The sequence below is a fragment of the Xyrauchen texanus genome, chromosome 34 (genome assembly GCF_025860055.1).
Source record: "Xyrauchen texanus isolate HMW12.3.18 chromosome 34, RBS_HiC_50CHRs, whole genome shotgun sequence".
In the NCBI taxonomy this organism is placed as follows: Eukaryota; Metazoa; Chordata; class Actinopteri; order Cypriniformes; family Catostomidae; genus Xyrauchen; species Xyrauchen texanus.
The window spans coordinates 5,625,126-5,649,234 of NC_068309.1; the positions used below are offsets into that span (position 1 = coordinate 5,625,126).

At 39.6% G+C, this 24,109-nt stretch overlaps 1 protein-coding gene across 3 annotated transcripts in view; it reads left to right on the forward strand.

Annotated features, from left to right (window-relative positions):
* The window catches only part of LOC127627436 (phospholipase A2 inhibitor and Ly6/PLAUR domain-containing protein-like), a 349,614-nt gene that overhangs the window by 123,357 nt on the left and 202,148 nt on the right, over positions 1-24,109 (forward strand). For 2 of the 3 annotated variants that reach the window (XM_052103804.1, XM_052103805.1), the window contains one exon: positions 6,486-6,593. The exons of the other annotated variant lie outside the window; for it this stretch is intronic. In XM_052103804.1, coding sequence (XP_051959764.1) covers positions 6,486-6,593 — 108 coding nt within the window. The remainder of the gene's footprint in view (positions 1-6,485; positions 6,594-24,109) is intronic. 3 annotated transcript variants of the gene reach the window in all.

Consider the following 24,109-nt stretch of genomic DNA (forward strand, 5'->3'; position numbering starts at 1 on the left):
GTCCAATTCCCTGTTGAATTTTGAGGTGAAATGAATCCCACAGTACTAAGAAGTAAAGGACAGAACAGATCTTCATCTGTCTCTGGTGATTTAACACTTACACGAGGTCCTGAAGCACTTTGTGGCATTTTTGTACAAACATAACAGTCACTCTTTTTTCCTGTAGATTTAGCAGTGAAATTGACTAATCTCCACCACATATTGGAGGCAAATGAATGTGGTTCATTTTCATGGCTCAGCCAAGTTTCATTCCCACTGCTAACAAGTGCTTGTGTATAGATGAGTATATTTATTAGCACAATCAGGTGTAATAGCGACTGTGCGGACATGGCTTAATGGTCTCGTTAATATTTTATTGTGAACTTCAATCAACAATCTCGTTCTTCGTCTACTTCTCTTCCTCGTCCTCCTCAGGTCCTTCCAATTCACAGATTCCCGGTTGGGCACTGGCGCTGCGTGTTCAGCTCCTCCAGTGCTTTCACCGTTCACCCGGAATTAGTAAGGCCCTCCTCTGGAGCAAGCTTCACGCGGCTTGCGTGGACCCACTGTGATTGAAGATCAGTCAGAACACCTGTCCTTGTCACAGCGATCACCGTGGCCGGCCCCAGATAATTCGGTTCTCCAAGTTTCGTAGGTTTCAGACACCTAATCAACACCGATTGTCCTGGAACGAAAGGATGAGTTGGCCCTTCTGAGGGAAGAGGGAGAGAGAGAGAGACATCACCATTTATGCCATTTAACGTTCTAACTAGGGAATCCACATAATCCGCGATGATCACCTCTGTGTCACCTGTGGAAAGATTGCCAGCGCGACCTCTGACCCAAGGGGTCGGGAAAGGTCTACCCATGAGAATTTCAAAGGGAGACATTTTTGTAGTGGCTGACGGAGACATTCTCATTTCAGTCAGTACGGCAGGCAATAAATCAACCCAATTTCTGCCCGTATCTAAGCACGCTTTATTAAGACGTTCTTTTATCGTTTTATTCAAACGTTCCACGTTTGACGAAGACTGAGGATGATACGGGATATGAAAATGCCAATTAATACTAAGTTCCTTAGCTAACAATTGTGTTACTTTAGAAGCAAATGGAGTTCCATTGTCACTTGCTATAACAGTTGGAATACCGAAACGCGGTATAATTTCTTTGGCAAGAACCTTCACTACTGTCTTTGCGTCTTCTTTTCCACACGGAAAAGCCTCAGGCCACTTAGTAAATCGGTCAATAATCACGAGCAAATACTTGTGATTTCCACATGGAGGCATGTGTGTAAAATCGATCTGTAAATATTGGAAAGGAAGTTCAGGATGCGGTAAAGCATCATGGCTGATTGCCTTGTGCCTGTTTGTTTGCGCACACACCAGGCAAGCATCCAATATCAACAAAGTATTTCTTCGAACGTTCGCAATGCAGTATGATTGATTCAAATTTTGTATCACTTTCTCTTTTGACACATGTGATACACCATGATAATGCCTACACAGCATTACAACAGTAGATGCTGGTAGCGCGATTCTACCTTGTTTATCTCTTAAAATACCAACATGATCTGGTTTTACTTCATTGGCTGCCCAATGAGTCAAATCATGTTGAGTAGGATTCGCTTGTAAGATTTTAACATCCAAATAATTAATCAATGATGAATTCATCATCGGCACTTCATTGTTTTGTTCATTTACATGCGGACTACGTGTTGCTTCTTTTGCTGCCCATTTCGCTACTTCGTCCGCAAATCTGTTACCTTTGGCCTCGTCAGATTCACCTGTTTTATGACCAGCTACTTTAATTACAGCAAGCTTAGATGATTGCTGTGCTGCACTAATCAGCTCGGCCACAATGTTGTGATGCGAAATTGGTTTTCCTTCGGAGGTTTTGAAATTTCTTTCCTCCCACAATTTAGCAAAATCATGGACTACGCCATACGCATATTTGGAGTCAGTATATATGTTGATACACTGACCTTTTGCCAATTGACAAGCTCTTGTTAAAGCGATCAGTTCTGCGACTTGTGCTGATTTATGTGGCAGTGAATACGCTTCAATTACTTTGTTAGGCAATTCAGCAATAGCATAACCACACAAATATGTATTGTCGTTTGGCTTAAAGCAGGATCCATCAATATACCAATGGATTCCCTCCTCCAGGACAGACGTGGAAACGTCTGGCCTGCAAGCAGTCGAAATTTGGATCCTGTTCAGGCAGTCGTGGTCGTCGCTCTCAAATTCACCTTGTGTCAGCAACCTATGCAAATGTACAGTAGGGCCATGAATAACAGAAGTTACTTTCAACGTTACATTAGCAGTAGCTAACAATATAGCCTCATAGCCGGAACGGCGTTGGGCAGTCATGTGTTGAGTCGAAATATTATGCATAATGGCCCCTACCTGATGAGAAACATGTACAATAAGAGGATGTGACAAAACAACCTTTTCAGCATCCTGTATCATGATTGCTGTAGCAGCCACTGCACGCAAACAAGCCGGAAGTTCCTTAGCGACCGAATCAAGGGTCTTAGACAAATAAGCTATTGGACGGAAAGTGCCCCCATGCTCTTGGGCCAGGATGGGCCAAGGAGGAAACGAAGGAGGAGGTTCGGAGCGCTTACCTATCTGGTTTCTTGTTGGCTGTTGCTCAGTTCTTTGTCTACAGGACTTTGCAAGATGCCCTGAGCGACCGCAGCAGTAACATTTAACAGGCTTTTTGTGTAAACGAAGGGACGTTTTTGAGCCGCAGCATCAAACTGTAACATGATCGGAGTTTTCCCTCTGAAGGAAGCAAAAGCTCCAGCAGAGGAAAGCTCACGTAAACACTTGCCAAGGTCATCAATTGACATCGTTAACAAATTATTCGTGGTGATACGAATCAATTGTGCAGTGTCCTCATGCATGTTATTCAAAAACGTGTTCACAAACAACTGAGAATTATCATCATCAACCGGAATCGCCGATTCTTCAATCCATGCATGTTTAAATCTGTTGAAAAAAGCAACTGGATTTTCGCCAGCTCTTTGTTTTGCATTAGCCGCATGTGAGATGTCTTGTTTCGCAGATGACAATTTCAGCAGAAATGCCGTTAATTGTTTGAAGAAAAGTTTGAGCTTACCCGAATTGGCCCAAACCCAATCGACATCGTCGTCGTCATCATGGTCATCCACAATTCTAACGTTACGGAAAGTTCTGGACAAATCAACAGGCTCTGCTGCATGTCTTGGCAAAACGTTACGAGGCGATGGCGTATCGTATGTCGGGCTTAACAAATCAATTTCTTCAATCAATTCTTCCTCCGTAATTTCAGGAGGGAGTGTTTTAGTTAGTATGAAACGATAATCATGCCCTGTCAATTGACTATAGGCTGTCAATCGCTTCAAAACCGAAACATACTGATGAGGTGTTTTAGACGGATCAGGAAGCTCTTTAGCAATCGCAATAACATCCGCAAGAGGCAACGGATGAACCTTAAATCCTTCAGAAGTTTCGACGAATGGAAATGCAGACGCAGTTTTCAAATCAGGATATAGTTTGCTTTTTACGGGCACACACGCTAACGGTGACGGAAGACGGTCATAACTCGGAGGGGGTGCGGTGTGAGAGAAAGTTTTGTCTTTCTCTTCAGGCTGTGAGACTGACTGAGTGACGCTCCCCACTCTGTCAGACTCTGCTCTGAGATCAGCCCGCGGAGTAGAAAATTTACGATTTTTATTATTTTTTCCATCCGCCTTATCTATCTCAGGTCCGCGATCCCAGTACTTTTTCATCATTTCCCAAGTTTTATAGGATTGTTTTATATAATCATAGTCCCATTCTGGATCACCCCAGTTTCCGTAGATCATGTCTTTCGCTGCAGACATGTCTGTATCTCTAAAGGATCCTTCGCGTGGAAATTGATCTAATTGTATTTTACCCTCTGACCAGCCAGCTAAATTTGATAGGTAAGGTTCCGTAAAAAAGGCTTGATTATTTCTATCCATAAAATCTTTCGGAGATTCATTAAATAAAGGTGGATTTATTTTATTTCCCATTTTTGAGACCACAAAAATATATACCTGTAAACAAAATAAACAAAATTGCAATAATCAAATAGAAAAACAAAGATGAAAAAATGTTGCAGTGTCAATTGTTAGTAAAGCATTTTAGTCAAAGAAGCAAAGAAAGAAGAGGAATAGAGAAAAAGGAGAAGAAGAAAAAAAATTGCATTGATTCAATCACAAACCCCCCAAAAAAACGACGGAGATTTTTTATGAAATATCTCGCAACAATCCTTCTTATAAAAGTAAGGATCTCACACAACGAAGGAAATTAATCACGTTTCCTTACGTTCTTCCCGAAGTTTATCAAAAACTTAAGAGGTAATCACATAACAAAAAAGAGGGATCTAAGTCTCTTTCTTTGTTCTTCCCGTATTTCATTCGAAACACGAGGAAAACTTCGTCCTGCATTTATCAAAAAAATACGAGGAAACCGTACTAACGATAAATAAACTTGATTATGTCCTTTATCGCTCTTCCCGCATTATTTAAACACGAGGCACACAATACGGCACTATCATCACATTATAATCATATACTTTAAAATTATGTCTCAACAAACAGTAAGAATTAACTCTTCATTTGCAGGAGAATTAGAATTCTTACCATTTGGAGAATCCCGGACGAGCCCCCAATTGTTAGAAATAAAGAGTCTTCTAAACGATAGCAGTGCCGTTTCTCTCCGTCTTTTATTGAGTCGTGAATGAACCAGTACAAAGTAATAAAACCAACGTTGGGGAGAAAAGTATGCATCTCCCCTTCTCCTGGATAACATTCAAATATATAGGACAATACTGAAGGGAGTTCACATCTCTAAACCAATAGAAATAGACATTACCTCATAGATAACGAATCCATATGTTGGTCTCCTTCGAAACCCTGAGAGCCCAAATTCTATATAAAAAGCTACTCTCTACTAGGGCCTGACGGACCATACCATAGACATTCATATAACGTACACAAACACACAGAAACAAAGAAATAAGGAGAGGAGGGGGTTCTTACACTCCAAGTTAATATGAAACAGATGTTTGATAATGTATTTGGAATGGAATGTCCCAACACAGCATTTTCTATCTTAAACAAAGAGCTGAGATATACCTATTTCTGACATTATCAAAAGACGATTGTTTACTCTAGTAGTTATTACTGGATGATGTATTGTGTTATAGTTCTTTCATAGAGCCTACACAATGTGTTTTCAGTTACAAGTATGTCTTTTTGTGGTTTGACAGCTTGAATGAAAGACCTATTCAATGCAAATGTAACAGACTTTTGGGTCCCGCCTAGTAGGGGAATATTACAATGTTACCTTGGCTTGGAAGACCTAGAAGTGACAGTCCCCACCCCCGGTGCTTTGAGTCTCAGGATACACAGTTAGTGTGTATATGTTTTAGCTTACATATTGTCTAATATACTGCAGGAATAAGAAGTTTGGGCTTCAGGTTTTATTTAACGATGATGATACGTTTTAAGTATTGTTTAATTAAATGTCAACACGGTGGCTTCCTGAAGAATAAAAGGTGATGCAAAGTGATAACTCCAGCTCACGTTCCCAACCCCCTAAACCTAATAGTGAAAGTGAGACGCCCCTACTCCAAGGTAAGTTCCACAAATAATCTTTTCAATTAATCATTTATTTTCTCTTTTTTTAGGAAACTATAAATTCTCCTGAAAATAATTTTCACAGTAAACTGAAATAATGAAATAAAATAATAAAACAGAGAATAAAAGATTCTCTGAATTAGTCTTATAGACTTTATGAAACTTCAAAATATCAATTTCAAACACTCTATATAACAATCTTCAGATGTATAGAAACGTAAATTAACTCAACTAAATGTGTTAACCCCTTAAACTCTGGTGAATTTTTCACAATATTTCACACTCAAATTTAAAAGCTCACCATTTGCACATACTGTGGACTAATTGAATAAAAATTTCATTTTTCAGAGAACAGCCCAAAATTAAAAAAGACTCCAATTATTCATAAATAATATAGAATTTTTATAATCTTACGATAAACAGAATATTTATTTTATTTTATTTTTATTTTCTATTATTTTCATCTTTTCACATGGCTTGTTGAGCACGTTACCTCGGAGACATGGCGCTGGGCCAATTTGGTTTCTTAGGAGACCTGGCTGGAGTCACTCATCACGCCCTGGATTCGGACTCTAGGGGTGGTAGTCAGGGTCATGTGAAGGACATTTATTTTCATATAAAAATTTCTACCCCATTACCTCTAGAGGGCGCTAATTTTCAACACAATTGTTTTGAGGCCTTTTTTGTTATTTTAAGTAACAAATGCAGAAGTAATGTTTTTCTCTGAAAGGTTCAGATTTAAAGTTTTCAAATGATACCTCATATGCTTGACTTATATATATGGAGAATTTAAAGTTTTAAACATAAACTTTTTTCACGATATAGCGTTATAAAATTACCCTTGTTTCTTCTGTAGATCTCAGCTCTACCCCCAATGGGAAGCAGTGTTACACTTGCAATGGACCAAACTGCTCAAACCTGTTGAAATGTTCAGGGAATGAAGACTACTGCATTAAAGCGTCAGGTAAGAATCTGGTAACTGAAGAAGAAAGTTAAAGTAATTATTTGGTCTTTCCATCATTGGTGGGCCATATATTATCCTGAACACATTATGATGCAAAAATCTGTCTTAAATACAGTTTAGGGTACACAGAGGCAAGCTCTGCCTTTGCTTGTCATTTATTTATGACTCAACTTCTTTTTACTCTCTTTTAATCAGGGGCTTTTGTCGGCGTGTCAGCTACTGTAAAAGGATGTGTCTCTAAATCTGTCTGTGATGCTGCAACATCGATTACAAATCTTGTGGATGTCACATGCTGTCAGGGGAACCTGTGTAACAGTGCAAAGAGCTTCACCCAGAGCTTCATGCTTCTCTTGTTGCCACTGTTCTCCTACACCCTGTTTCACTGAGTTTCACAAAGTGTATGAACATCTGGGTTAAAAGGTCCCAAGTGATTTTGGTTACAGTGATTTTGGTATATATAGGGACAATAGATATATCGTAAAAATTTGTCAACTTTGGCGTATACTTTTGATGTTTTTTGAGTAACAATATAAAATAATGCTTACTCATTGTGATCGAGAGCCTGTGAGTCAGTTTCCATCACAGGATTTTAATATGTTCAAATTTTTATCTTATTTCTTGTTTTACTCCACTTTTCAATATATATTGGTGTTTTATTTTGCAAATGTTTTATGCTTCCTATTTATTGGTGTTTCAACTCAATCTCATGTTCTTATGTATTTATACAATAATATTGTATTTAAGAACGGGAAGGCAAGGGTTAATTTGATTTTAACAAAATGGTATAAAACAATTGGAAATGGTGGGAAAATGTTGTATTTAAGCTGAGAGGGAAAAAAGATGGGCAACCAGTGTTGTAGCACATGGACAAGGTTGTTAAGCTGTTTGAGCATAATGGAAATGCTGGTCTCCATTGTTAATGAGGGAAGTGTGTACTGCTTTAATAGCATAAACAGGTAGCTTTTAGACTGTTTTTAAAATGACCTTGGTTTATTTGCTCTTAAAGGGGTCATATTATTTTATTTTTTTTGTATCATTTTATTATCTTCCATGGGGTCCACTTATAATGTTAGTAAGGTTTTTGCAACAAACAGTCATAATTGAGTCATATGTAATAATGTTCCACCCTGTCCCTGTCTGAAATGCTCGGTGTGGCCCTTAAAGACTTCAATGTAAACTCCCACTGTTGTGATTGGCTAGCGTCATACTATGGAGTAAATTTCCCACCCAATGTATTAAGCTCACAGATCAAAAAATAATAAACAGTCATCTAACATTTTTTGCTCTTATTTACATTTTTGCACACTTGCTGTGTTTTTCTTTGCTCACATTTCCAATTTCTTTACTTGCGCTTCCAAATTTTGCAGGTAGAGTTTCATTCCAAACAGGGCGGGGTTTAGCATCCCCATTGGTCCACTAGTTCTAGACTGACAGCTCTAATCTAGCCAATCAAAGTGGGGAGTTGACGTCACTCCAGAGTGACTCTGGTTTACTGCTGTGCTCAAATGTGAACAGATGAAGATCGTTAAGACAGCAGAGAAGGTTTGCCTCATTTTCTCTCTTTTAAACGAAGAACTGTGTTACATCAAATGATCTACAGTACGTTGAAAATAGCTTGTTAGCCTATACTGGTCACCCAAAAGCATCGCAAGCTTAAGTTGATCGTAGAGCACATTGGCGGCAATGGTTTCTATGATCTACTTTAGCCCTTCTACTTAATTACTAAATCAACATCTTAAATGAATACCTGCACTAATATGCTACATGCATCAACATACGGTGCACTTCAAACTCATCTCAACCTATATTCAATATTCGGAAGTTGAACATCACTATGAAAGAAATAAACTGCTATTAAAATGGATACGAGATGGGATGTTGTGATTATGCTGCTCGAGTATTTTAATAACACGTGGAAATCCCACCTTCGAGACTTGACCTGGACTCCAGTGTTAAAGACTCGAGATTTGACTCTGACTTCAGATGAAAGACTGCGTGATCATTTCTGATACTGTGTAGTATTTTCACACAAACTGTTCAAAGCAACTTAAATCTAAAGAGCAATGCTACAGTCTCTGCGACATTCAGTGTGTAGAATCGCCTCTACTCTATTTTATGCTTATAAAAGTTACATTGATATGCTTACATTCACATAACTCTTTTCTCCCAACTTGGAATGCCCAATTCCACTACTTACTACATCCTCGTGATGGCGTGGTTATTCACCTCAATCTGGGTGGCGGAGGACAAGACTCAGTTGCCTCCGCTTCTGAGACCGTCAATACGCAAATCTTATCACGTGGCTCGTTGGGCATGACACCATGGAGACTCCCAGCATGTGGAGGATCATGCTACTCTCGCAATCCACGCATAACTTACCATGTGGCCAATTGAGAGCGAGAACCACTAATCGCGACCACGAGGAGGTTACCCCATGTGACTCCACCCTCCTAGCAACTGGGCCAATTTGGTTGTTTAGGAGACCTGGCTGGAGTCACTCAGCACACCCTGGATTTGAACTTGTGACTCCAGGGGTGATAGTCAGCGTCAATACTGCTGAGATACCCAGGCCCCCACATTCACATAAAGTCTTATAGAAATGCTAACATGCAGTGTACTGACTTAGCAGTAAGGTTTGCCTAATTCATGAAACATGAGCAAAATAAATGTATGTGTAAATGCATGCTTATGTACATTTTTCAATTTAAATAAATGCCACAATTTACACAATAATTGTTTTACTAATGATTTGCACACATTTTTGTTCTGCTGGTGTTTCATGATAATGCAAATTCACTTAATTTTCATTAACTTGTGTTATTTTTTATCCCTCATTGTTTTTTGGCAATATAAAAGTCTTAAGAACATTTGTAATAAAAAGCAACAATCTTCTATTTCTATATATGGAATATTCGTTATCCATAAGATGAAATCATCAGAAAATAAACCTACACTGTAAACTGCTGTAATTTTTACAGTGAATATTTACACTAGACGTCTGTATTCTGCTATGAATTGTGGGAACATGCTAAATAATTACTGTATATTTTACAGTAATATCTACAATAAGATACTGTGTTTTTTAAGGTAGACTACTGTAATTGCATTTTCCTATGAATTCTGGGAACATGAATATGCAGTAAATGCTACAGGATATCATACAATTGTTATATTTTTTTTAAAAAATTTAAAGAAGAAAAAATCCAACTGTTGCACAAGTTTTGAATTAAACATTTGGTATTTCACAAGTCAATAACACTAAAGCAATAGTCAACTGTAATAAATACAGCTTTTGAAACGAATAATTACACCATGCAGACTCTGACATTTGATTATATAATGTACACATCTAGTAGTTTAAAACTTTCAAAAACACACATGATTAGACAACGACATCGGTGTAGCAGTGCATGTGATGTCATTTCGTCATCAGCAGCGGACATCTTGGAACTTTTCAGGCTGCATAATCACTCAATATTCAGGCTCACTTCATGCGCGCTACAATGACCAGAGGAGGACCAAGAATGAGAGTGTGACGAGGTGAGTGTATCCAATTCATGTTTCAGTTAAAACTTGAAATCCTTTCACATCCAATAATTATTTTACCAGTCATCAAGGTCTTTCTTTGTATAACTAATATTTTTATTTTGTTATGTTGCAAAATGGATAATCTAGATTATCTGTCCAATTTTATGATACTGAATTTGCTTGGTGAGTACAAAGTCACATATTTACGATTAGCTGGGTATATTTTCTTCATCATGAAAGTGTGATTGGGCATCCGTGTTACTATTAAATTTTCATAAATATTCCGTATAACATTATTTTAGATTGCTGGTAGTTTATGTAAAGTTTTAAACATTTCAATTTAATTAATACAATTTAATTGTGTTGATTTTATGCAACTCAGTAGTGGTTCACTTGACTGCCAAGCCATTAGCTAATTAGCACATGTTTGTTCGATGCTATAATGATTTTTTTATGTTTAGTTTTATGTTAATATTACTTGTAAAGTTGCATGGTATTCATATTTGTACTTTAGTTGTTCATTAGAAAGTACATTGGAAATTGCTCTGCACGCTTTATTGCTGTGCATGTATTAGCTTGTGAAGTTTTGTTTTTTGCAGTTTAACATGTTTATCTGTCAATTCTGTAATATTGAGAGCAATACAATCCTGAGTTTTGTGCAGCATGTGAAATTGCATAGAAATGTGCCTAATTCACGATTTAGATGTGGTGTGCTTGACGCCCACATGTTTTCACTAAGTTTTCTTCATTGAAGTCCCACATAAACAGACATCACAGGGAACATCACAGGTTTGCTAAAGAGTATCAGGCCCAGATGTGTGATACAACATTTAAATGCCATGTAGACTTTTGTGAAGTTCAATGAGGGACCCTAAGACAGTTTTTGTCTCATTTGAAGAGCCATATTCAGACAGGTCTGGAGATCTGGTTCATTTGGTTGCAACAGGACATTTAAAGTGAGATCTACATTTGCATCACACACAAAATGTGCTCTGTAAATCATTTGATAGAGCCTGCTATGGTCATGGAAACTCCAGTTTCTGATGTTGTGTCTGAGAGTGAGATCGGTGGTTGTAGAGCACAATTTTCCTTAAGTTGTGGATGAATCTCTGTTTCTAAGAAATGTAACCCTCTTCTACCTGAAACTGCAAGCTAAATTGCTATTACCTGAGTCTTCTATTCAAGGCATTGTTGAAGATTTTCAAAATATCCACGACATTGGGCAGTCTTATTATCTTCGTAAACTGAGAGAAAAGCTTGCTTTGCTTGAATTACCAGAGGTGAGGATTAATGATGAGCTAGATCAGTTGTCTAGAGAGGATTTGCGGACAGCTTGTAATAGTGCTGTTCTAAGTGCAGCACAAAGGAGAAAGACTGCTTTCTAGCAAGATTTCCACTATGTTGAGCCAGTCCCTATTTTTCTAGGAGTTAGTGAAAGAAATGGGAAAGAGTGCTTTGCTCAGTATATCCCAGTTAAGCAGACCATCAGTGCTCTGTTTCATTGCCAGTCTGTGAGGGATCAATATGAACAGATGCACTCACAATTTCACAAACAGCTGAAAATGGTCTGTTTCAGGAAGTAAAGCATGGTAAAAAGTTTTCTGAAAATTCTCTGTTTCAAACGGATCCATCATCTCTGGGTTTGATTCATTTGAAATGGTAAATCTATTGGGTTTAGGTAAAAAGAAACACAAATTGCTGGCAGTTTATCTTACCTTGTCTGATATTTTACCTCACAACAGGTCAAACATAGACCACATGAAACTTGTTCTTCTGTATAATGAGCAAGATTTTAAGCATTTTGGACCAGCTCGTGTTTTTAGATCACTAATTAATGATCTTGAAGAGAATGGTGTTGTTGTGAATGATGGCAAAACTGTGAAAGCTTCTTTGTGTTCCATCATAGGTGACAACCTGGGATCCCACACCATTGGTGGTTTTGTCAAGGGCTTTATCCGAAGCCTACGTATCTGCAGGTACTGCACCATTGACAGAGACGCATTTCTTGCCACACCTTTGGAACCTGCTATGAAGCAAATTGTGGAGTCTTATGAATGAAACCTTCAGGAACTTGCTGCCAGTGGCAATAATGTAGTTGGAGTCAAATTTAACTCTCCATTCAATCAGCAGAATTATTTTCATGTTTGTCAGCCTGGCTTGCCCCCCTGCCTTGGCCATGACCTCTTTGAGGGTGTTGTGGCATCTGATCTTAAGCTGTACATTGATTACTTGGTAAATCAAGAGAAATGCTTTATTTCAAAAACTTGTGTGTGCAACACTTGCAGAAAGGCACCAGCTTCTCCAAGCCTATTTAAGTGCTGGAAACCTCTTTCAGCTTTCTGTGCAAGTTAAGAAAGGCTATGAATTTTATTCTGATAATTATAACGACGCGGTCAAGGAATCAGTTGATCATTTTGATTTTCAGCCGGGCAATACATTAGTGGCTACTGAAATCACTTTGAAAGGAACAAAGTACAGGAAAGGCATGGTTGTTCTTTTGGCCAGTAATGATGAGGGTTTGGAGGTTGGCAGAATTAAACTAATTCTTGTTCACCAGAATTCAGTGGTCTACTTTGTGTCTGAGAAACGGCATGCTGTGTATGAAAAGAGAGAGCGTGAGACATGAAAGAAGCCGGAGTTTCAGGATGACCAGAATGAAGAATTTCAGAGAGCTGTGTAATAACATGCTCTGTAGTCTAGTCACCCAACCAACATATTTTCATCATTTAAAATGTGTAAGTTAATAATAATAATAATAATAATAACACTTATTATTATCATACTTCATTTCCTATTCTCTTGTTTTACAATTTTATTTGTTTGTTGATTTTCAAATATTAAACCTGTTTAAATGATTTCAGTGTGTATCAGTACTTTTTCAGCATATATTTTAACAATATCGTGATAATACTGATAACCGTGATAGTTTTGGTCACGATAATCATGATGTGAAATTTTCATACCATTACATCTCTACTCTCTCCTTTAGTTATTGTAATCCTTATTAGTAACCGTAATCTTCATTATCTTTCAGGCAGCATTGTTTGTGACCTTTTACAACTTAAAACTTGCTTATCAGGATGAAGCTGGTATGTCAGAGCATAAACTACTCAATATTTATTGTAGACATCCAAATTTTCTTGACTTTTTTAGGTTTATCAGGATTAGATATTTTATGGAAACGTTTTCAAACAAACAAGACAAAATTGCTAACTGCACACTGAATTGAGGACAGACTTAGAAAAGTCAAGCAAAAATATTGTATTCACCCTGCATGCTACAAAAAAAGTGTAAGGTGCGTGTGGATTAAAAACTAGAAAGCACATGCAAATGTTTCAGCAAGTTGCTTTCCTCAGTGCTCATATTCCAGCAAAAATTCACTCTTTTCTTTGTAGACTAATTAAGGATAATCACCTGGATTCAATTAGCAAGAACACTAAGAGATTATAGCGGTTAACAAGTATAGGACAAAACATTACAAATGTACAACTGCAGCAAATCTATTACAAATATGCAAATAATTCAAATACTACAAACAATGCAAAAACATATTTCAAATAAAAATAAATAAAAAAGTAATAGAAAAAATTATAATAACAGAAAAAATATCAAATAATAAAAAAATATAAATCAATGAAATTAGATAATTACAAATAATAATAATTATAGAATAATAATAATTGTAATAATTAAAAACAATATATGTATTCATCTCTGTCACAACTTTTTTGGAGCGTGTTGTAGCCATCACAATCACATTTTGATTATTTACAAAATAAGTTGGTCAGTGAAAATATTGGAATTTAATATTAAATTCTGGGAGTTTAATTAATATAATTTTTTCAGTTAAATAAAGTTTACAAATAATTAACATCACGGTTTCTTGATTTTATTGCATTTTACAAAATGTCCCAACTTTTCTGGAAATCTGGTTGTACTCCAATACAGTACAACTCTCCCCAAAGCAATATCTTAAGGAGGTAATTTAAATGCTCCATAATCATGGTGGGCTCCCTTTAGACAATGCACTAGATGCAGTGGATAGCAGTGTGCAATGATTTAAATTTTATATAGCAAAATCTTTCGAAATGCGCTTTTAAAAATGCTAAACACAAGGATGGAAACCCAGCATAGAGCTCAGTCTGTAGGCAAAAGGCATTGCTAAATACTACACATAATCTGTATAATAATTACACAATCTGTACATTTGTTTATTGTAAGCATGGAAGGCTAAATATTTTAATATTTAAATTTCTGATGAAGTTAAATATGACCTTAACTCTTCATTAAATTAAAAGTTAATGTTAATGAAATGTGATTTAAAATGGCACTTAGTTTTTGTATTTTATTGTTTGAGTATATGCTGTTTTCTGATAATTGGCTGTTGTAGGTGTTTTTCCACAGAGGAATTGTGGGAATTAACCCGGAAACTGGATCAAAAGTTGCTGCTGGAATGCAAGACAGGAAAATGCATGGAATGAACAATGTATGCACAATGCTATGAAAGCTAATTTTTGTTTATTATTACAATTTTTAAATTGGTTGATGATGAAATGCTGCTGTTCTCAGTGGTTTTCTTTCTTTTTATTTCCAAGACTAAAGCCTTTCATTTATTGTGCAATCTCCATTTTTGTTCCTCCAAATATGTTTTGCAAACTGGTGCTTATGTTAAATGGCCATTATTGTACAATACATTTTTCCAATGAAAACCTGTTATTTTGAAGGATTTAATGTTCACATTACAAATTAAATTGACAAAAAGGGAAAGACTACTGAAATTTACAGCAAAAGCAGGTTAACATATCACAGCAGTGAAAAATCTCAACTTTAGTTAATTTTGTGAATTTCACAACAAATGCTCTAATTTACTGTAAAATGTATGTATAGCAGTATGTAAGTTCACAGTTGCTCTTGTAATTTCACTCACATTTATAAACATTATTTCTACTGTAATTTTACCGTGAAAAAAAAAAAAAACCCATAAGCCAGGGCATGGTGATAAGATGTTCTTTAATCAAAGTTTGGAATAAACAATGTCCACACAGCGATATCCATTTTAAATGCTTTGTTGTCCATTTAATGAAATATATATCTTACAAAGTTTAAGCATGTGGATCTATGGTAAGAACCATATGTTCCCACCACCTGTTCCTTCCTGATACAACCCACGGGAAGTTTAAATATCATGTGATGTTAACAGGTGACCAACAGGAAAGTTGATCCAAGATGGCGGCGCTGTAGCACGCAGCGGCCACTCCGGATCCAAAATACTGCTTTTTGTCACTTAGCGCGGCTTTTACGGCACACGGACATCGGAGCAACCAGTGTTCATGTCTACCATCGCCAGACACTGTTAAAATATAAGATTCATGCAACAACCAAGCTGCATGATGACTTGCAGGAGTTGCTACACGAACTCTGCTTGCTGCGGAGACCAGGCCTCCAGTCCTCAGCATAGCTTGATGCCGGTGCCCGTTGGAGGGGACGTCGTAAGCGTTGTGCGAGGAAGCGAAAGAGCGGCAAGAGGGTGGGGGTCCATGCTAGGCTAAAAATAAACCCTAGCCAAACCCTAATATGGAGCTTCTTGTTCCTGAAAGATTCAGTTTCTTATAAGATGTTCTGTGCAGAAACTGGCTGAATTTCCCGGATCCAAAATCGCGTAGGTGTTGACAATCTAGCTACCTGACTTTGCCTTGACTTGTACTGGAATGATAGACAGAATACACTCCTCATTCCCATTCCTAGTTTGACCACAAGCCTGCAAAGTAGCAACACACAGCAATTTTTTACTGGTAATGGTGATGGTTTGCATTTGGTTTCTATGTGGGATGCCTTTGATTGCAGTCATCACAGATTAATGGGTTTCTACAATCTTTACTTGTCTAGTCTTCAAGCACCCAAAACAGGATCCATTTTCTTTTAAAATGCTCAATTTTTCTCTCTGTGTCATGTTCTTTAGACCTGAAAACCTTTCCAATGAATGGCAGCTTTTACAGACAATACACATTTTAATGTTGTTGTCTTTCAGTTGAGCAGGACTAATACAGGTAATTTGTACTCTGAAACAGTATGAACAGCTGAAACAGTTGCATGTTCCATTTTAGTACAGTGAACTCATTGTCATGTTCAAGAAACCAATTTGAAATGATTTGAGCTTTGAGACATGGTGCATTATCCTGCTGGAAGTAGCCATCAGAGGATGGGTACATGGTGGCCATAAAGGGATGGACATGGTCAGAAACAATGCTCAGGTAGGCCGTGGCATTTAAACGATGCCCAATTGGCACTAAGGGGCCTAAAGTGTGCCAAGAAAACATCCCCCACACCATTACACCACCACCACCAGCCTGCACAGTGGTAACAAGGCATGATGGATCCATGTTCTCATTCTGTTTACGTCAAATTCTGACTCTACCATCTGAATGTCTCAACAGAAATCGAGACTCATCAGACCAGGCAACATTTTTCCAGTCTTCAACTGTCCAATTTTGGTGAGCTCTTGCAAATTGTAGCCTCTTTTTCCCATTTGTAGTGGAGATGAGTGGTACCCGGTGGGGTCTTCTGCTGTTGTAGCCCATCCGCCTCAAGGTTGTGCGTGTTGTGGCTTCACAAATGCTTTGCTGCATACCTCGGTTGTAACGAGTGGTTATTTCAGTCAAAGTTGCTCTTCTATCAGCTTGAATCAGTCGGCCCATTCTCCTCTGACCTCTAGCATCAACAAAGCATTTTCAGCCCACAGGACTGCCGCATACTGGATGTTTTTCCTTTTCACACCATTCTTTGTAAACCCTAGAAATGGTTGTGCGTGAAAATCCCAGTAACTGAGCAGATTGTGAAATACTCAGACCGGCCCGTCTGGCACCAACAACCATGCCACGCTCAAAATTGCTTAAATCACCTTTCTTTCCCATTCTGACATTCAGTTTGGAGTTCAGGAGATTGTCTTGACCAGGACCACACCCCTAAATGCATTGAAGCAACTGCCATGTGATTGGTTGATTAGATAATTGCATTAATGAGAAATTGAACAGGTGTTCCTAATAATCCTTTAGGTGAGTGTAGATCAGAGAGAATCTGTACCTGATGCTCAATAAACCTCAGCAAAACAGAAAACATGGCCCTGTTGCCGCGACACTCCTGTAGCCCACAGGCAGCAGCCCTCCACTTTTCTCAAACTTGTAAGGCAGCTTCATCGCAATAAGTCGAAGGTTAGATGGAATAGAGGGCGCTGGGGCGCCGCCCCCATCAAAATTCCAGAAATATACATGAATACAAAAATGATATAAAAATAAAAAAATACAATAGTTTACTCATACGATGTGCAGGCTGGTAGTAAGAGCCTCAGCATTTAATAAAAACTGGCTTTAATCGGTTAACTATTTTCTATGTTTTTCAATATGTGTCATGCGGTTTCATGGGCGAGGGACGCCCCGGACAAATGGATGTCTATCTGAGTCCTTAAATTTTTGGGCAGCATGTGACCTGAAGCTGGTCTCTAATTGGTTTCTTAAAGATTCTCCTCCGGGCGCAGGTCGCTGCATCCCTGGTGAATCAGAATTGGATACATGTTATTGTATCCAATCTGATTGGTTCTCGTCACCTGTCATTCAACTTTACGCTCTTGGCCACTACTGCGAGTGCGCAGGCGACTCCGCCAAAACTTCGCTAGGCTTATCACTTTCGCAGAGATAATGGCAGCAGTTAAACCAAACTCTGTCATGGATTTACAAAAAAACCCTTTCACAAGGCGTTCGCTGTAAGAAGTAGTTGCTTATATCTACTACTTCGATGGCAGGCAAGTATTCAGCTGAAAATGGCTCCTCTTCAAAACATAAGGATCACATCCAACATATGTTGTGATTTTCTGTTTATATCTTTCTCTCGTAATCGCGTATAAACTAGTAAAGTACGGACTTTCCTCCATCTCACCATTCTTCTTTTCACTTCCTGCCCTCCATCTGAATTTCGTGCATCATAAGAATCACGTGACTGCAAACAAGCTATTTCACGAGCACCTGTAGCACGTTTTTGGGTAGCTGATGTGGAGGGAGAGGGAGATATTTGACAAGAGGGTCTGTGGTACATTAACAGCAGCCACATGGTCACTGCACACTGAGACATCACCAGGCTTCTTTATGGTCATTAAAAACTTATACATTACACAAAATATCTCTTGTTACCGTTCTCGGCACTTTAGAAAGTGTATCCCCATATGCAGCTTCAGTGAGTCTGTGATTGCTCTGATTTCTACATTTTATTGTGAATTATCCTCATTTTAGTGTATGAATATCAAGTGTCGCATTATGCCTGATGTGGACAGACAGATAGCTTGTTGCTGGAATCTTATCGCGTCACATCTGGTTAGCATGTGGTGTGATGCTAGAGCTGTAGTGTTTGCCTCCTCGTTAGCATGTCCGCCTCCCATGCCAGAGACGCCGGTTCAAATCCCGCTTGGAGCGGGTCGAACAGGACCAGTTCCAGTGGTGCCGTGACCCAGATGGGAGTGAGGTTTAGGTGGTGCATGTAACAGTGGCCAGGTGGTAGATAGCTGTGCAGTGTGTAAACTTCACTCCCCTGTCCTCAAGAGGCGCAGTAGCAACTGACACTAGAGGCTGTAGCCTTTAGCCTCCTTGTTAGCATGGCCGCCTCCCATCTGTGCGGTGGTTCAAAATTTGAGTGATATTAAAGTGATCTAAGAGAAAATTAGTTTAATATGAGTTTGAATTTACACCTAAGTGAGTATGTGGTTTAATTTAGGTAAGATTGTCTTGGTTAAGGTTGTTTATTTCTTTTTTTATTTTACCATGAGTGTTATTTCAATCCTGTATACATTCATGGGCCCTATTTTAAGAGCCCTAAGCTCAGCGATATGCGATACATCCCGCCTGGTCTCATGAAATTTACATGACAATGACAACATTTTTGCAAACCAAAATTACATGCTTCATTGCACGTTTGTCTGCAGTTTCCCAGTGAAATGTCCAGTGGGGGGTGCCAAAAGTGGGTGAAATAATGTTGTATTCAGATGAGGTTTTTAAGATGAATATTATTTTGATATTAAACCTAACTTATAGTGTTTAAAAAGCAAATTCGACATGAAAACCACTGAAGCAACCATGTCATACAGTGTCACTTCTATGGCACTTTCACTTTCATTTTTGGGCTCAGTCCTCAGTCTCCGAGTCTAAAGTTCAACAGTCTATCAGGTGAGCTACAGTGCAAGTTAATTGCTCTGGTGTAAATGGGGTGGGTGGGTCTGTAATACAAGCATTACAACGTGTTGTTTTTCAAATTATGTTTGAGGTATAGGGTGTGAGATATAGAACAAAAAATATGTGTTTATAAAGTCCTAAACAGTCACAGTACCTGTGAATTGTAAAAGTGAATGAAATGCACCATTGTTGTAGTGCCTCTAGTGGTCATTTCACCAGGAAACTGCAGCAAACGTATAAAGTGGCATGTGAAACTCAGTTTGCAAAAATGTAGTTATAGTAATGTTCATTCTATGAGACTAGGTTGGATATGCTGAACATATGCCCATTAACTTATGACGTTTTTTCTCTCTATTCCATTTCCAATGTAAATAAAGACAACCTATTCATGTGAATTTGGTAGGTTAAATGGGCTGTATGTGTGACACACCAAAAGAATGTACACATTTGGATGTGCCTCATAGCTGCTGGGTATTACGTGCGGCGCAGAGCTGTTTCTCCCGTCTCTTCATTCTGTCCTATTTTAACAGGTATGACTGTGGACAAAATAACACAAAATATATCAGGTTGCATAACACACGTATATGCATGTGTTGTCTTTAGTGTATATGCTCTGATTTGTGATAAGATTTCAAATTTGATGATCATCCGCCATTTTGGGAACCCCGGTGTGGTGCACTCAATTAATGTAATTAATTGATCTCAAACAGGCTCCAGTTACCATCTTAGAGTGTTCATTGTTAATTTTTACTCATATAATATCTGTGTTGGGTTCCATGAGAGTTCTAAGTTAATGCACTTTCCCAGTCAGATGGTACAAGTAATCATTTCAGTGTGCACAAACGTAATATTACATTTGTGGCAGCGGGGGCGTGGTCAAGCGCCCGTCCGGGAGAGAAAAGCGGTAAGGGCGCTCACACCTGAGCTAAATTATGTCTAACACCTGTGTCTAATTGCAGTAGTGTGAGGAGAGCGGGATAAAAAGCAGCAGCAACCGAGCCTCAGGGAGAGAGAACCCGACGCCAACACAAGAGAAAAGTTACACTGTATATAGTGACTGGTTGATACCAAGTAAAATTAAAAAGAATCCTACCTTTGAAGTCAACGCTGTTTCGTGTCTTCCTTAGTGGAAAAGCTTCACACTGGTGCCAAAACCCGGGAACTAGAAAATTTTCTACAAATTATGGAACAGAGTCGCCCCATAGAGTCCTCCCAGCTGGCGGAAGTCCTCCAGTCCCTCGCTACACTCCATCAGGGCCACCAACAGTCCCTGCTTGAGCTCCGGCAAGACCAGGATCGTCGGTTCTTCGAGATCATGCGGGCTCAAGCAGAGGACCGGCTCGCCATCCGGAGCCTCCTCACCCAGGAGGCCGCTCCAGCCGCAGCCGCGACCCCGGACACCCGCGCCACATTACCCCCACCCGCGTTACAGAAGATGGGGCCGGCAGATGATCCAGAGGCGTTCATCGATTTGTTTGAACGTACGGCGGAAATTTGGGGGTGGCCCCAAGACCAGTGGGCAGCCCGTCTAGTCCCTCTCTTGTCCGGGGAAGCACAACTCGCGGCGCAACAACTGCCGGCATCAAGCCTCCTGGCTTATGCAGACCTGAGGAGAGCCATCCTGCAACGGGTTGGTCGGAGCCCGGAAGGAAATCGCCAGCTCTTCCGGGCTATGAAGCTGGATAAGACCGACCGCCCGTTCGCGTTCGCCCAGCGGCTCCGTGATGCCTGTCAGAGGTGGCTGCTTGCGGGGGACCGCGGCGTCGAGGGACTGGTCGATCAGGTGGTGCTGGATAGGGCTGTCAAAATTGCTCAAAAATGACATTCGAATATTCCCTCTAAAAAAAACACATATATTCGAACTATTCGAATATCTGGTTGCGCATTTGGTCAATGACGCGCATTACGTCAATAACAGGACAAATTAATACAAAGAGACATAACTATTTGTATAGGTAGTTTATTTAAGTTTAAACATATTTGACAACGTATTACCTACACAAAAACAAGTAAATCAACTAATGGCCAAGACCTCACTCTCGCTCGCACGCGCAGGCACTCTTTCTCTCTCTCTCGCCCGCACGCTCTCTGCGATAACGGTTTAAAAGAACAACAACAATAAACAAATGTTGAGTGCTGATCAAGAGTTTTGTGCAAGCAATATAAGGTCGCGACTCTTGTCCCAAATATAGCAGGCTTCATTCAGTGATTAAAACAAATTATTAACATTAATTTAAGTTTTACAGTATATAGAACCGACATTGAACGCTCCGAGCGAGCTGTGCTGTGGTAAACATGGAACTTTTCCTTGACATGAAACGGTAAATAATCAAACCAGTGGAAGCCTGCAGTGCATGAAACTGCTGTATCTAACCTACCTTATTCATGCAACATCTATTCAGTCAGTACAGTAGCCTTACATTTTAGTCATGTTTCTGTTTAACGTTAAATAAAATGAGGCACACAATTCGAGAAATGTGACAACAAAGACCCCTCAGGCAGCACGCCCACTCGCAAAGCAGACAGCCGCGACATCTGCTACCATGGGCGCTGTTTTTTTCCACATTCGAATATTAATTTTCACCTTCGAATTTCTGTTTTTTAAAACTATTCGAATATATATTCGAATTTAGAATATTCGTTGACAGCCCTAGTGCTGGAGCAGCTTGTTCAGCGTTTGCCCAAGAAAACGGCGGAGTGGGTCCAGTGCCACCGCCCGGCGTCGCTGGAGGAAGCCGTACAACTCGCGGAGGACCACATGGCGGCGATTCCAAGGGCGGATGAGCCCTCTCTCTCTCTCTCTCCTTCCCCTGTGCCCTCCCCTGTGTTTTTCCCCTCCCCTTTTCCCTCTCGCTCTGCTCTCTCCCCAGGGTCCGTTACTGCCCCGCGCAGGCGTGGAGGGTTCGTGAGACCAACTTCCCGACCGTGGGAGAACCCGCCTACCCCGTACTCGTCCTTCAGCCGCTCTCCTCACACTACTGCAATTAGACACAGGTGTTAGACATAATTTAGCTCAGGTGTGAGCGCCCTTACCGCTTTTCTCTCCCGGACGGGCGCTTGACCACGCCCCCCGCTGCCACAACATTGTTTCCTGATATGTAAAGGAGAATATACATATTAATGCACAGTGGTGACGTTGTTAAAGATCAAACAAATAAGATTTGAAGAATAAATATGTGTGTTGTAGAGGCTTTTGTACTGTTAGGTTCTGATTGACTAATGGATGAGTAAACCCCCCTGGGTGCCTGTCAGAGCACAAATGATGAGGAGACAGATGTTCAACTTAATCACTGTGTATTGATGGTAGATGAATGGACCACAGATGTAAATTCAGTGATGTAAATAAGGATATGGTTTTGTAGTCTGAAAACAAGAAATACAATAAAGGCAATGAATAAACTGAATATATACACAATAACAGGCATTCATCATTACATAAGGAAACCAAAATATTCTTAATTCACTTGAGTGACATTTCTGTACCAAATATAAGTTTAATAAACAGAAACAAGGGATTTTACTGGATGACATAAGCGATTAGTGGGTGTTAATAACATACAATTGCCATGTATGAATAACATCATAGCTAACATGAAAGCATTCCAACAAACATGACTCTAATCACTTGTTCGGGGTGATAACAGTTTAACAAATTAACATTGTATCATCAAGACATCATGAATAACCAGTAACAATGATTTGCATATTAATAAAGAATGAATCATCACACTTTAAACATTATTAGCCATCTATTGAACACAGAACGATCGCTTCCGGGCATGTACATATGACACGGAATCATATAACACTGTTCAGATTACTGTTAACACAAATATGTTATAAAGACTTACTTTGAGGTCAATTACTAACATCTGGATGTTACATCTGCATCAATCATCACGAACAAACAGGAATAAACATCTTTTCAGATAACAGCTCAGACAGATCACACAAACACAGCCGATAGCAGCAGCTCAACTAACTATAATGCTCACTGCGGGACTGTTACCATGGCTACGGTTTCAGAATAAAAGTCCATATCAAAGGAGCATTTATAACAGCCGCCCCCAAATATGTGTAACATCTTTGCTTCCATGAAAGGTGACTCAACTAGTCAGGGTTAGGGGCATTAAATCCATCCTTTGGTAAGGCCGGCAGGATGACCAGGCGGGCTACTGGTCTGGTATAAACTTGGCCCTTTATTTCTACATCGGCTGACCGAATATCACCATCCTGGCTTTGGTGGGTCTTAATGACTTGTCCTACAGGCCATAAGCTACGAGGTGATTGGGGGTCAACAATGACAATAAAGGTTTTCTCCTTTATGTTGGGAGGAGAGGCTTGCCATTTCTGCCTAGTTTGGAGGCTAGGAAGATAGTCCCTTATGAACCTGGACCAGATTCGGTCCGCTAGGACCTGGGAATGTCTCCAGTGTCGGCGACTTATCATCTCTGATTCAGGGTAAAATACTTGAAGCAGAGCTCCGTCGGGCCGCCCCATGATGAGACTACTTGGCGTCACTGGGTCTGCATCTGCCACGTCTGATGACACATACCCCAAGTGTTTTGAATTTAGGATGGCCTCCACTTCCAGCAAGACTGTCATTAAGACTTCCTCGGGTACTGACTGTGAACCCAAGACTGTGTACAAGGCTGATTTGACATATCTCACCTCCCTCTCCCAAACTCCACCAAAGTGAGGTGCCGATGGGGGATTAAAGCGGAAGTTGATCTTTTGGCGGGCAAGCTGACGCTGTATGTCAGGAACTAATGCGGC